The 15,676-nt window shown below is 40.6% G+C and overlaps 1 protein-coding gene across 1 annotated transcript in view; it reads left to right on the top strand.

Annotated features, from left to right (window-relative positions):
* Positions 1 to 15,676, top strand: part of LOC140480523 (probable acyl-CoA dehydrogenase 6) — a 74,994-nt gene that overhangs the window by 39,069 nt on the left and 20,249 nt on the right. The window contains exon 3 of the mRNA XM_072575483.1: positions 13,005 to 13,134. Coding sequence (XP_072431584.1) covers positions 13,005 to 13,134 — 130 coding nt within the window. The remainder of the gene's footprint in view (positions 1 to 13,004; positions 13,135 to 15,676) is intronic.

The raw sequence follows: 15,676 nt of genomic DNA, 5'->3' as shown, positions 1-15,676 counted from the left end.
AATTTCTTAAACTAAATTTCCTATTATGATTAAGTACTAAACAGATTAGGCTGTCATGCTGTCAAAAATGTAACACTAATATAAGATGGACCTTCCTGTGTTACTGTATTACTCAGTCAAAGTTGCTTATGGGACAAGTTCGTATGAAATCATAAAAGACCTTTTAGCTCATCAAACTTGGTACTTTGCCAGATATTACATGATATGGTCTATCATTTTTGTACCCAACTCACACAGTTATTAGAAGTACCAAAAATAATAGAAAAGAATCTCAAAAATATTTATGTAACCTTACAGCCTCCATTATTCAGCTCCTTGATTATTTTCTATGCTCTTGTTATGTCACAACAGTACAAAAGTAATTGGACTTGGTAGAGTACTTGGTTTCTATATCTTTAACCTTACAATGTTTCATCCTGTTTTGCACTTGTTTTTTCTTTATTTCCTGCTGGTTTTTTTTCATTTCCATCCTTGTTTCCAGATGTTCTCTGGTGTGTTGCCTAATTCATTCTCCATTAATGAAACTAAGCTAAAGGTTTCTGCTACTTAATTAATTTTGGTAGATTTCACACCTAAATGCAATTCTGTGCTCATCTAAAGTCCATGGTTCACAAAGTGTTCTGTGTCCTTGCAATAAAAATGCTGGACAATACTTAACACCATTCTGTCTTAGTATTGCAATCAGGAGAATGTAGAAGCTGCTTTGGAATCACTTCTTCCCAGACCATGGATTAGCTACAAAATTACCCTTCTAAATTGCAAAGAACAAAGCAGTCGATGTGGTGGGGAGGTGAATGTGGTTCATAGATTATGAATTTGCTTGTGATTTCTCCACACCTCATGGAATTAATGGATAATAGTCCAAAATGGAAGTTAGTTATATGTTAATGCGGGAGGAATGAAAGTCAAAAGATTAATTGCACTGTGGGAGTTCTTGAGTTCCTGATTTTTTTTCAAGAAATAGGTGAATGGGAAAAGTTAGCCCCATGAACTTCAGTGTTATGAATTGTCATTCACTTGCTGAGGTTGAATGCAACGCAGAACATTGCACCTGTATGCCATTTTGGTAAGAGAATATAATGTCAAGAAGCTAAGAGGGAATGCAGACTTTTTCAAAATAAAATTAATTTTTCTGCAACCCCAAACACTGAAGAATATAAAGTAAATTATTGTTTGCTGTTGAATTAGATTGATGAAGAACAAAATAAAATCACATGAAAAATATCTCATTCAGGTTCTGAAGAAGAGTGACATTGATCTTAAAATGTTAACTCTGTTTCTCACTCCACAAATGCTGCCAAACCAGCTGAATTTTTCTGGCAGTTTCTGTTTTTATTTTTGATTCTGTGGCCACTTTATTGAAACAGATTTGAGATAATACATCGTATTTTTTCTTCATCTCTTTCATCTTGTCACTTGTTTGTTTTTATGCTTTGCTTTCTTTGTGACTGTTTATTTTTTCCTGATGTGTGTTTCTGACTTTCTTTAATTTTTCACTTCCGATCCTACCTCCATTTACTATTATGCTGACTGTTCATTGTCTCAGCTTCAGACCTCCCAGGTAAGTGCACACTCATGTTGCAACATTCTGTGACACTATACCCACATCATTAGTACTATATTTTGGGAAGGAAGAGATTATTCAATAACTGTTAAGTTTTCTTTCTTAAATCCAAAATACTGGGGTGAAAACTCTGAATAAAACTCAATACTAATGTTGTTAATTTGAATCTCATTTGAGCTGCTGGAGATTAAGATTTTAGTTTGTTTATTGTGAAGTGTTTTGATTCCTATAAAACCTAGCACAGACTTTAGGAAGTTCTGAGTTCAGATTTCTTTTCTGCCAAGTTCCAGGTATTGTGACAACAGGAGAGAGAAATTGGTGATAAGCTTTTACCCTCTATCCAAAGGCAGAATTTATTTGGCAAAATTACTTTCCTGATAAATAAAGTGCAAGATTTATTGCACTCCAGCTGAAATTAGATAATAAGAGATATACAGGCCAAAAGCAGTGTATTTTTATTCAAACTTTACTTTTAAAAATATTATTACAAAAAATTTGAAAAATTAAGTAAACAATCAAATAGCTGTAGTTGGGAAGAGGAAAAGCTCTAACCTTCAACAATGAGAGATTTGAGAGGGTAGCTGTGTTAGGGGTTAAAATTTGGGATTAATAGAGCCGCCAGCCTGTTATAACGTGGGAGTCAAACCCCTCTGCTAATTAAAACTAAACACCTGGAAAAGCTCACCTCATGATCTGCTAAAAGTGTGAGTGAATGAAAGAGAACTCCTAATTTACACTCTTTAAAGAAAAATAACAGTTCCTACCTTTAAAAGTGAATACCAAACAAAAACTATTAAAAAATCCAAGCCCCCTTCTTTTTAACTAATTACTATCTGACCCCAACTCTATAAAAATGCTGCTCCAGTATCACAGTTATTAAACATTACATTAACTTAATCTCAGGGCCACACAGTCTCTTATGCTGTCTTCCTTCTGGTCTTTTGAATCTGATACTTTCTTCTGACCTTCTGATTCTGTTGTCTTCTCTCTGGGTCATCGTCTTACCTTTTCCTGTAAAAGCAGTAAAAGGTACCTTTTGACAGATAGTGTCTTCTGAGATTTATTTGAGAGCAAGATATTTATTTCTTTGGATAGCAGTTGCTCTCCAGTTCGATTAGCAGTTGCTCTTTAATCACCAACGCTTGCTGCAGAAGCTTAAACCTTCCAGGAAGAAACTTGTTCTTCATCTCCTTTGTTCACTTCCAACTTGAAGGGTTTGTTGATGCTGGCAAACTGGGCATCCATTTTTTTTGCAGTTGGTTTTTACAGGCAATTGTTTGGCAGAGTGTGCTTCTATCGATCTTTTAAGTATTTCAGATTACTGAGATCAGGATGGGAAAAAGCTTTGATATATTTGAGACAACACATCAGTAGAGGAACTCCATCAGGATCCACAATAGTGATAATGCACTGTTGTGAGCTTAGCATATGCATAACAGACAAATCAACTTTGCAAAACGTACCACTCGTGTATGGTTTGCAGACTGAAACTCAGATTTCTTGGCCTCTCAGATGCTTTTGGAAGCTGAAGTTGTCACTTTTTACAGGGAGATCTGCTTCCTCCTGCACTTATTGGCTATGCATTGCTAATACTGGTAAAGTGTTCAACCCTGAATCTTTTGCTTCCGATCCTTCCAGATGCTGTAGGTAACCATCAGTGTCTACCAGTCTGTTGCACAAAATGTAAGAGGAATTTTCCTTGTGGCAATGATCTGAGACAACAGCTGTTCAGTTTATGTCTCATAGGCTTAGCAATAGGAAATTTGTAGAACTTTGAGTTCAGTGTAAACAGATTTTGCTATAATTTGTTTAATCACTGGTTCTGGCTTTTGAGGTCTTAGAGTTGTACGACATGGAAGCAGACCCTTCTGTCAACCAGTCCTTGTTGACCGTGTTCCCAAACTAAACTAGTCCCACCTGCCTGCACTTGGCCCATGTCCCTCTCAACCTTTCCTATTCATGAACTTATCCAAAAGTATTTTGAATGTTGTAACTATGCCTGCACCCACCACTTTCTCTGGCAGTTCATTCCACACAAGAACCACTCTTTGTGTAAAAAGGTTGCCACTTCATGTCCTTTTTAAAACTTTCTCCTCTCAAGTTAAAAACTCCCCCTCGCTCATTCTAAGGAAAGGACCTGTGTCATGCACATTATCTATCTCCTCACAAACTTACAAACCTCAATAAAGTCACCCTTCAACCTCCGACACTCCAGTGGAAAACAGTCCCAGTCTTTCCAGTCTATTTTGATTTTTCTAACTCTCAATTCCCAGCAACATCTTGGTAAACCTTTTCTGAACGCTGTCCAGTTTAATAATATCTTTTTTATAACAAGGCGATCAGAACTGCACACAATACTTAGAAGAATCTCATCAATGTCCTCTACAACCTCAATATAACATCTCAACTCCTATACTCAAAGGTCTAAGCAATGAAGGCAAATGCGCTAAATGCCTCTTAACCACCCTGCCTACCTGGAAAATTTCAAAGAATTGTGTACCTGAACCTCTTGGTGTGTCTGTTCTACAACACTACCCATGGCCCTCCCATTAACTATATAAGTCTTATCCTTGTTTGTATTACCAAAATGGTGGCTCAGTGGTTAGTATTAACCTGGAATTCGGGTTCTATTCTACCTTCAGGTGACTATCTGTATGGAGTTTGCACATCCTCTCCATGTCTGAATGCGCTTTCCTCCAGATAGTCTGGTTTCATCCTGCAGTCCACAGATGTGCAGGTTAGGTGGATTGGCTATGCTAAATTGCCCATAGTTTCCAAGGATGTGTAGGTTAGATGGATTAGCCATGAGATATGCAGGGTTACAGGGATAGGGTACGGGCCATGGATTTGGGTGGGATGCTGTTTGGAAGGTTGGTGTGGACGCAATGGGCCGATTGGCCTACTTCCATACTGTAGGGATTCTATTATTGTATAATGAAAATGGTATCTGCTACTCCTCAACCCACTGACCCAATTGATCAAGGTGTCTTTGTATTAGACTCGTAGAGATGTACAGCATGAAAACCAACGCTTTGGTCCAACCTGTCCACGCCTACCAGATATCCTAACCCAATCTAGTCCCACCAGCCAGCACCTGGCCCATACCCCTCAGAACCCTTCCTATTCATATACCCATTCAAATGCCTCTTAAATGTTGCAATTGTATTAGCCTGCGCCACTTCCTCTGGCTGCCTCATTCCATACACGTACCACCCTCTGAATGAAAATGTTGCCCCTTGGGTCTTTTTTATATCTTTCCCCTCTCACCCTAAACCTATGGCCTCTAGTTCGGCACTCCCCCAACCCAGAGAAAAGACTTTGTCTATTTATCCTATCCATGCCCCTCATGATTTTATAAACCTCTATGTGGTCACCCCTCAGCCTCCAGCACTCCAGGGAAAACAACCCCAGCCTATTCAGTCTCTCTATATAGCTCAAGTCTTTCAACCCTGGCAACATCCTTTCAAGTTTCACAACATCCTTCCGATAGGAAGGAGACCAGAATTGCACACAATATTCCAAAAGTGGCCTAACCAATGTCCTGTACAGCCGCAACATGATCTCCCAACTCCTGTAATCAGTATTCTGACCAATAAAGGAAAGCATACCAAACGCCTTCTTCACTATCCTGTCTACCTGCGACTCCACTTTCAAGGAGCTATGAAGCTGCACTCCAAGGTCTCTTTGTTCAGCAACACTCTTTAGGACCTTACCATTAAGTGTATAAGTCCTGCTAAGATTTGTTTTTCCGAAATGCAACACCTCACACTTATCTAAATTAAACTCCATCTGCCACATTTTAGCTCACTGGCCCATCTGATCAAGATCCTGTTGTAATCTGAGGTAACCTTCTTCACTGTCCACTACACCTCCAATTTTGATGTCATCTGCAATCTTACTAATTGTACCTCTTAAGCTCATATCCAAATTATTTATATAAATGATGAAAAGAAGTGGACCGAGCACCGATCCTTGTGGCACTCCAATGGTCACAGGCCTCCGGTCTGTAAAACAACCCTCCACCACCACCCTCTGTCTTCTACCTTTGAGCCAGTTCTGTATCCAAATGGCTAGTTCTCCCTGTATTCTGTGAGATCTAACCTTGTTAATCAGTCTCCCATTGGGACCTTGTTGAACGCCTTAACTGAAGTCCATATAGATCACATCTGCTCTGCCCTCATCAATCTTCTTTGTTACTTCTTCAAAAAACTTAATCAAGTTTGTGAGACACGATTTCCCATGCACAATTTTAGATCACCTTTTTCACTATCTTATCTACCACTAATTTTGGTGTCATCCACAAACCTACTAACTATGCCTCATATATTCCCATCCAAATAATTTATATAAATGACAAACAAAAGTCAGAAAAGCAACTCAGAATCTTTAATCATTGCACTTACTAATCCATGTTATTTCTCTCCCCTGCCAATAAAGCTAAAATACAGTTCACTTATGTATTTGACTTAGAAGAGAGAGGCTTCGATAGGAGAAGAAAATGTAGGCTTGCAAAACAAAAAGATAAGGTGGCATTGCAGGGCAATTATTTTCATAATGATGTCCAAAGTGGGACAGGAAGGGGAATGAAGAGTGAAAAAAAACAAGGTTAGTTGTTATATACTTACTATTCGGAACAAAATAAATGAATTAATGGCATAAATAAAGTTTAATGGGTATGATTTAGTTACAAGGAGATCATACTGGGGCCAAAGAGTATGTGACCTTTCAAAAAGGCAAGCAGGAAGGGAATAATGATGAAGTGGCTTTGTTAGTACATGATGGAATGCGTACATTAGCAGGGACTGATTTGGACCAGATGAAGATACAACATAGAATGTAAGCTGGTGGAAGTAAGAAATAACAAGGGAAAGAAGACATTCTGGGAGTAGCCAATGGGTCCCCTAACAGTAACTACTTGTTGAATGGAGATTAAATCAGGAGATAATGAGGATTTTTTTTAAGAAAAAGCAAAACATGAATCCTAAGCAACTTTAATCTTGATGTAAATTGGGAAAATCAGATTGTCAGAGGTAGCCATTAAGGAAGAATTCATAGAATATATTTAGCATAGTTTCCGGGAGCAAAATGTTATTGGTCCATTCAGGGATCAGATTGCTTTGGATCTAATAATGTGTAACAAGGCAGGTTTAATAAATGACCTCAGAATACAAGATCTCCTCAGGAACAGTAACATGAAAATGGTAGAATGTGACATTCAGATTGACAGCAACAAACCTGGGTTGGAAACAACTGTGCTACACTGAGTAAGGGTAATACAATGGAATAAGGGCTGAGTTAGCTGTAGTGGACTGGGAAAGGCATTCATCAGAAGAGTATTGATGAATAATGGCAGATGTTTTCAAAACAAGTGTAGGAATCACTGTAAACGTGTATCCTGGTGAGGGAGAAGGATCTTGGGAAAGGGATAAATTGACCATGATTAACCAGGGAAGTTAAGAGCAGTATCAAATTAAAAGAAAAAAAAAATCATATTGTGGCAAAATTAGTGATAAATTAGAGTATTGGGGTTGTTTTAAAGTGAACAAAAGATGACCAAAGAAAAAGGAGAAAGTAAACTGAGGGCAAACTAGCAAGTAACATAAAAATGGATAGTTTCTTTAAATACCTAAAAAGGAAGAGGGAGACAACAAATAACATAGGCCCCTTAGAGAATGAAATTGGCAACATAATAATGGGGAGTAAGGGAATGGCAGAAAAATTCAACAAATATTTTACATCTGCCTTCATGCCAGAGGATATTTTTCAAAAAGGGAAGGCGGCAAAAAGAAGCAGATAACTATAGACCAGTTAGCATAACACCTATTTTGAGAAGATGTTAGAGTCCATTATAAAGGATGTAATAGCTGAACATTTCGAAACACAATATAATAAAATAGACTCAGCATAACTTCATGAAGGAGAATCGTGCCTGACAAATTTATTACAATTCTCAAAAAAGGTAGCATTTGGGGTAGATTAAAGGAAACCATTAAAGGTAATATATTTGGATTTCCAAAAGGTATTTGTAAGTCGTCTTAATAAAATAAGAGTTCAAGATCTTGGAGATAGTATGTTTGCATGGGGGATTGGATAGTCAATGGAAGACAAAGCTGGGATAAAGGGGGCATTTTCAGGATTGCAACCTGTAACTAGTATATTATAACTATGTTGATTAGTGGTGGGTCACAATTATTAACATATAAATGACTTGAATGATGGATGTGAAAGTACAATCGCCAAGTTTGTGGATGACACAAAAATAAATTGAAGGTCAGATAGTGAGGATGATGGAAGGGCTCCACTAAGGAACATTGACAGTGAGTGGGCAAAAACTTGACAGGTGGAAAATGTGAGGCTAGTCCCTTTATCAGGAAGAACTGGTGAAACATATGCTGTTTAAATCGGGAATGACTGCAGAAATCTACATCACAGAGTGATTTGGAGATCCTTGTGCATGAATCACAAAAAGCTCGTATCCAAATTCAGTGGGAAAAGAGGGAAGGCAAGTGGAACACCTTCATTTCACAGGAAATGGACTGTGAACATTGGTAGGTCTTGCTAAAGCTAAAGAAGGCACTGGTCAGACCAGAGCTGCAATACTGTTTACGGACCGTCACCTAAGAAAAGGTACACTGGCATTGGTGACAGTCCAGAGTAGGTTGATCGGGGTTTGGAGAGATTTTCTTAGGAACAGAGAATGAGCAGGCTAGGCTTCTATTCATTGAAACTTAGAAGAATGAGATGAGACCTTATTGAAACACATAAGATTCTTTGTGGGCTTGAGTGGCTAGGTGTGGAACAGTTGTTTCTCCTTGTGGGAGAGTCTAGGACTAGAGAGTGTAATCTCAGTGTAAAGGATTGCTTATTTAAGACGGAGATAAGGAGGGCATTTTTTCCAGATTGGTGAAACTGTGATATTCTTTACCACTGAGGGCTTTTGAGGCTAGACTGTTAACTCCATTCCAAACGAAGATATACAGATTTCTAATCAGTAAGGGATTGAAGGGTTATGGGGATAAAGCAGAAAATAGGTTTTATCAGATCATGCATCACATCATTGAATGGCAGAGGGGAGTCGATGGGCCAAATCACTTACTTCAGCACTTGAATTTTAAAGTATTTTCATATTTGATGGGTTTTTTTTCCTAAAGCTGAAAAATCTGCAAGTGACTTTCTGGAATTTTCACATTCTGGGATGAAAAGTGTAAGTCTCAAATAGGAGACCAGGGTTGTTTCTTGTCTGACTGAGTTGTGGCTCCTTTTGTCTTACATTGTTGGATGAGCTGGGGTATTTCTCTTTGGACCAAAGGAAGCTTTGATGGAATTGTACAAAATTTATACAGAACCACTGATGGAGGTGGTCAAGTCCTAACGGATGTAGCTGCTGGATTGGGTCTGCAGCAGATGGCGGCAGCAGCAGGATAGGTAGTGTCCGGGCTGTGTGCCTGTATGTTCCCACTCTTCTGACCTGCCGCACTCTTTGTTCTTTATTTTTGTTTCTTTGTTTCTGTATTGTATCAAAGTTCACTTCTTCTTCTCTTCTGTGGCTGCAATGGAGGAAGGGGGTTGTGATGACCTGCGGCTTAGGCAACACGATGGATATAGATGTCCATTCCTCGTGGCCATGGGCTGTGGCTTTATCAAAGGCTTCAGCATTGGTGAATCAGGTCTGTTCCTCCTGGCAGTGATGCAGCAGTTTCAGCAGTGGCTATAGCTGTGGTAGCATGGTGGTTCTGGTTTGATTCTCATGGCTATGGTAGCTTTTGGCAGCAACAGTTCAACGTTGACAACTTGGTGGATCCGGTCTGTCCCTCCTTGCTGTGGCGGTGATGCAGTGGCCTCGGTGTCGGCTTTGCCGGTGGCAGTGTGATGGGTCCGGTCCAGAATTCCTTGCTTTGGCAGTGTCGGGGACTGCTTCAGTAGCAGTGCTCAGTAGCCACTCCATAAACCCAAATTGTCGTGGAGTGAACAAGAGGTGAGGTTTGTCCTAACTCTGTCTCAACTATTTCTTTTTATAATTTCAATAATTAAAATGGTGCTGAATTGTGGCAACTCATACACATCTCACTGTATTTTCTTAAATACGTGTGGCAATAAATTGCTATTCTAGCAAGAAGGAAAGCATACTTGACTTCATCTTTATCAGCTGTTGGCTGCAGATGCATCTGTGCATGTAAAAGTGACCTTTGCACAGTCTTAAGGCAAAGTCCTGCGTTCAAATTGAGAATAACCTCCATTGTGTTGTTTGGCATTATTACTGTGCTAAATGAGACACTTAGAGCAAATCTAGCAACTAAAAACTGGGCAATCGTATGGCTGTGTGAGCTATCAACAGCAACAGAATTGTATTCCAGCACAATGTGCAACCTCGTGGCCCAGCATATTCCTCCATTCAGCCATTACCATCAAGCCAGGGGATAAACCCTGATTCCATGGAGAGTTCACGAGTGTCTGGAGCAGCACCAGGCATACCTGAAGATGAAATATCAACCCGGTGAAGCTACTGAACAGGACTACTTGCATGCCAAACAGCATAAGCAGCAAATGATACAGCTGAGTGATTCCACAATCAACGGATCAGATCTAAGCTCTGCACTCCTACCACCTCCAATTGCGAATGATGGTGGATAGTTAAACAACTCAGTGGAGAAGGAGATTCCACAAATATCCCCATCCTGAATAATGGAAGAGCCCAGCACTTCAGTGCAAACGATAAGGCAGAAACATTTGCAGCACTCTTCAGCCAAAAGTGCCGAGTGGATGATCCATCACGGCCTCCTCCGGTGGTTCCCACCATTACAGATATGAATCTTCAGCCAAGTTAATTCACTCCACGTGATATCAAGAAACAATTGGAGATCCTAGATATTGTAAAGACTACAGGTCCTGATAACATTCCGGCAATAGTACTGAAGATTTATGCACCAGAACTTGCTGCTCCCCTAGCTAAGCTGTTCTAGTACAGTTATAACACTGTCATCTACCCAACAATGTGGAAAATTGCCCAGATATGTTCTGTACATAAAAAGCAGGATAAATTCAACCCGGCCAATTACCATCCCATCAATTGGCACTCTCTCATCAGTAAAGTGATTAAAGGTGTCATCAACAGTGCTATCAAACAACACCTGCTCAGTGACACCCAGTTTGGGTTCTGTCAGGACCACTCAGCTCCTGACCTCATTATAGCCGGGGTTCAAACATGGATAAAAGAGCTGAATTCCAGAAGTAAATTGAGAGTGACAACCGTTGACATCAAGACTACATTCGACTGAGTGTGGCATCAAGGAGCCCTAGCAAACTTGGAATCAGTGGGTATCAGGGCTAACTCTCTGCTGGTTGAAGGCACATAGGAAGATGCTTCTGGTTATTGAAGGTCAGTCATCACATCTGCAGGACATCTCTGCAGGAGTTTCTCGAGGCAATGTACTAGGTCCAACCATTTTGAGCTCTTAGTCACTGACCTTCCCTCCATTATAAGGTCCTGCTGTGGAGCAGGACACATCCAGTAATGGTGGTGTCTGGAGCATTGTATACAAGATATGATTCAGTGAGTATGTCAGGCTGTTCTTGACTAGTCTGCGAAACAACTTCCAATTTTGGCAATAGCACGTAGATGTTAATAAAGAGGACCTTGAAGATTCAGCAAGGTTGAGTTTGCCATTATTTCTTCCAGTGCATAAGTTGACATCACATGGTCTGGTTAGTTTCATTCCTTGCTTGGTTTCAGTGATCAATACAGTTGAATAGTCTGCTAGGTATTTTCAGAGGGTAGTTCAGAGAGAACTAACTACATTGCTATAGGTCTGGATTGGATGGTAAAAACAATGGTAGCGGATGCTGGAAACCAGATTCTGAATTAGAGTGGTGCTGGAAAAGCACAGCAGTTCAGGCAGCATCCGAGGAGCAGGAAAATCGAGGTTTCAGCCAAAAACCCTTTATCAGGAATACAGGCAGTATGCTTGAAGGGTGGAGAGATAAATGAGAGGAGGATAGGGGTGGGGTGAAAGTAGCATAGAGTACAATAGGTGAGTGGGGGTGGGGATGGAGGTGATAGGTCAGGGAGGAGGGTGGGGGAAGGTAGCAAAGGTCTGGATTCACGTGTAGGCCAGACCAAGTAAGAGCTATGGTTTTCCATTCTGATGGACATGAGTGAACCAGATGGATTTTATGACATTCAACAGTGGTTTCACTTTTATTCTTTACGTTTTAAGCAACAAATGATGATGGTCTGAAACACCTCAATCACAAGGGTGGTCAAGTATAGATGATGAATGATTTCAAAAGGAAATTAGACTGGTATTTGAGAAGAATTATTTTTGTATGACTGTGTTTGGAAAGAGTAGTAGTCGATGTCTTTAAGTGTCTGTAACTGACTATTTAAGGGTGTCAATTTTTGAACACATCTGCAATGGAGCTGTTTGTCCAGCATTTTGTGAGGTATTAAGCAGGAGGAGAATATTTCTCCAGAACAAACTCACCCATTATTTCACTTCCTCATCATTTTTCATAAGGGAAACATTGGGCAGGAATAAATCACAAGTTGATGTTAAAGTTAAATTACATGCTAAATAGTTCACTAGATTCTGAAACGAGAAACATGTAAAACACTTCAAATTCCCTTTCTCACCAAATTCCTGAATCCATTTCTTTGTTTAGCTGTACTTTTTGAATTGGCCTGTGTTTTACTTCATTTACATACACTGCTTCACAGGCCCAAAGCCTTTGAGATAACTGGTTTAGTGAGGGAGTGAGAAAGATCATAATGAGAGGTTTGGATCGTGGCTTTCAGATCATCAGTAGGATGTCATGATATTGAATGGAAGGGAGGGTTAGGTGGCAGGGTAGTTCCTTGAGGAGATCCATGATGATCTGATGTTTCTCTTGTGCTGGATGGGTACCTGATTTTGGAGGTTGGAAACATTTGTAACGGGGGAAGAAGTCTATCATTGTAAGATAAAGATCTGAGGCAAGGATGGTGTCCAATTGTGATTAGGAAGGAAGCAAACAAATTGCTGGTGCTCAGATGGGGTGGTGGGAGGCTCGTCAGTGGACTTGCTTGTTGGGTATAGATGAGGCCCTGCACTCCTTCTGATCCACAAGCAGTGCTGGACAGACACTTAACTTCATGGATTTAGACTCTCTTCATTCCTTTAAGCTGCCAAGGTTCCTGAGACCTAGAAAGCCAGTCACTTGTAATTTAAAAATAAAATGATTGATTAACCCACTTTCCATAAGTGGCTTGGTAATCCTCCCCTTGTCCATTATAAGTTTAAAAAAGAATGGGGTCAACATGGATTTAGTTCCTGGTGCAAATATTTTGCATTTTAACCTCTGATATAACCCCAACCTACCTATTTTTTGAAAGTTAAAATGTTCACCAAAATGTATCCTTCAAGCCTGTTAATACAGCTGAAAGATCTTTCCTTTCTTTTCCCAGAATATGGAGGGCTTGGTTTGGATTTCAGCTACAATATAGCAGTAGCAGAAGAACTGGGAAACATACCGTGTGGTGGGATTCCCATGGCAATCGGCGTCCAGAGTGATATGGCTACACCAGCTCTAGCCAGGTATTGACTGCATTTTTCAAGATGGCAGGAATATTTGAAAAAGACAAATTTGGAATGTTGTCAAAGAAATTAAGAGGAGAATCTTTTGGTAATGTTCCTACCTCTGACCCAGAAGGTCCGGATTCAAGTCCCACCTCTAGAAATAATGGCCACAGAGCTATGTCATAACCTGTTCGAACAGATTGATTTTAAAAAACCTTATTGCAAAACTAATGGTTGCTATTACTTAACAAAGTAACAGCATTACCTAATTTTTACTGGTTCTTCAACATTGTTATAAATATTTCATTTAGCTGAAATTCTACATACGCTCAAGATCAAGTGATTAAATGCATTATAAACAAATTTGATTCTACTCAACCTAAGCCCTGAGGTGTAAACCTTGGCCTCATCATCCTGACATATTGGCTCACTTTCCTGAGGCAGAACCAATTTATGTTCATTGGAATCTCCGAATGGAATCCTATTTATGAGTAAACTGATTTTCTTTTTCTCATTATCGTTTTTTTGTCACTTAAAGTCATTTGGCCATAGAGATGTACAGCACAGAAACAGACCCTTTAGTCAAACTCATCCATGCCGACCCAAGCCCCACCCAATGCCCTACCCATTGCCCTTACTGGTTTCATACTCTCCCTTCCCAATGTTAGTCTCCCTTCTTACCTTGACCTCCCTTACTGACTTGGGCAAAGCACTGTTCTCTCATCTTATTATTTGTCTTCTGTACAGCTCCACCTGGAAGGACTGATGGCAGTCCCCAGCAGTGGTCACTGCTTCCCATAGAACTGCTGGCTGTTTGATTCAGAGGGGGTCTGACAGCAAAGAAATAAGTCTTGACCAGAGCCAATTAACAACCTGACTGTTATTAAATCAAATCAGAACTCCCTAGCCACATAGGGATCTTCATGAATTTTAATCCTTCAGTTGAATGTGCTTTGTCTTTCTCCATAGGTAGCAAAGACATCAGCAATGTCATCACACTTACCTATCTAGAGGTCTGTATCTTGTAGTGGAGCCTGGGACAAGGGTGTACATCAGAATCCGGTAACTGGGATCCAGTGCTGTTAGGGGCCTGGTGGACTTGGATCAGGAGCCTGTGCCTGAGCAGTGCCAGATTCATGATTTCTGTACCTTTCCTGCCTTGTAACAATTAATTCTGTATTAACCTAGGAAGAGGCTTAGGGTCATGTTATATGTTCGTGTGGCTAGGTCCTGTTACAGTAACCAAAGCAGCTTTTTTTAAAGAATAATACAAGTAATGTAAATGCCATTAAATTGAAGGCTTTTGGAATGATCCTCCCACTTGTCACTGGAAGTTGCACTGGCAGGTTTCTTGTATCTAGAACCAAGAATACCATTACTTCTGTGCATGTTTCATCTGTTTGATTGAAGTTGCTTTGTAGAGTCTCTGAACTTTGTCATCTTTCCTCAGCTGTCTGAATTTAAGGGCTCATTTGTGACTTACTTGCTATAAGTAATCAATATTGTATTTGAACAGTGGTTTACTAGGTTTTAGTTGAGAATCAATTGAAAATTGCATCAGCCCAGTCAGTGGATAGAAGTTGTAACATCCTGTTCCATATTTCATGCTGCAGCTCATTCACATTGATCCTCTCGACCCTCATGTTGAATCTTTGATATAAGAATGATCCCATGACTCCTGATTAATAGCCTGAAAATTAAAACTCTAAGCAGAATTTGTCCAATCTCATTTTTCCCCTACTCTCTCCAACCATAATGAAAATATGTTAGGTACAAACAAGGACTGCAGATGCTGGAAACCAGAGTCTAGATTAGAGTGGTGCTGGAAAAGCACAGCAGGTCAGGCAGCATCCGGGGAGCAGGAAAATCGACGTTTCGGGCAAAAGCCCTTCATCAGGAATAGAGGCAGGGTGCCTGCAAAGTGGAGAGATAAATGAGAGGGGGGTGGGGGTGGGGAGAAAGTAGCACAGAGTACAATAGGTGAGTGGGGTTGGGGATGGAGGTGATAGGTCAGAGAAGAGGGTAGAGGAAGGTAACAAAGAGTACAATGGGTGAATGGAGTGGGGATGAAGGTGATAGGTCAGAGAAGAGGGTGGAATGGATAGGTAGGAAGAAAGATAGGCAGGTAGGACAAGTCATTAGGGTGGTGCTGAGCTGGAAGGTTGCAGCTGGGTGAGGTGGGGGAATGGGAAATGAGGAAACTGGTGAAATCCACATTGATGCCCTGGGGTTGAAGTGTTCCAAGACGGAGGGTGAGGCGTTCTTCGTCCAAGCGTCGGGTGGTGAGGGAGCGGCGGTGGAGGAGGCCCAGGACCTCCATGGCCTCGGCTGAGTAGGAGAGGGAGTTCAAATGTTGGGCCACAGGGCGGTGGGGTTGATTGGTGTGGGTGTCCCGGAGATGTTCCCTAAAGTGCTCTGCTAGGAATCGTCCAGTCTCCCCGATGTCGAGGAGACCGCATTGGGAGCAACAGATACAATAAATGATATTAGTGGATGTGCAAGTAAAACTTTGGATGTGAGGGAGGAATGTGGGCGTAGGTTTTGCAATTCCTGCAGTGGC

This window comes from Chiloscyllium punctatum, chromosome 8 (assembly GCF_047496795.1).
Source record: "Chiloscyllium punctatum isolate Juve2018m chromosome 8, sChiPun1.3, whole genome shotgun sequence".
Classification (NCBI taxonomy): domain Eukaryota; kingdom Metazoa; phylum Chordata; class Chondrichthyes; order Orectolobiformes; family Hemiscylliidae; genus Chiloscyllium; species Chiloscyllium punctatum.
Note: the sequence above shows the minus strand (reverse complement) of the source record. Positions and strands in the feature narration are given on the sequence as shown.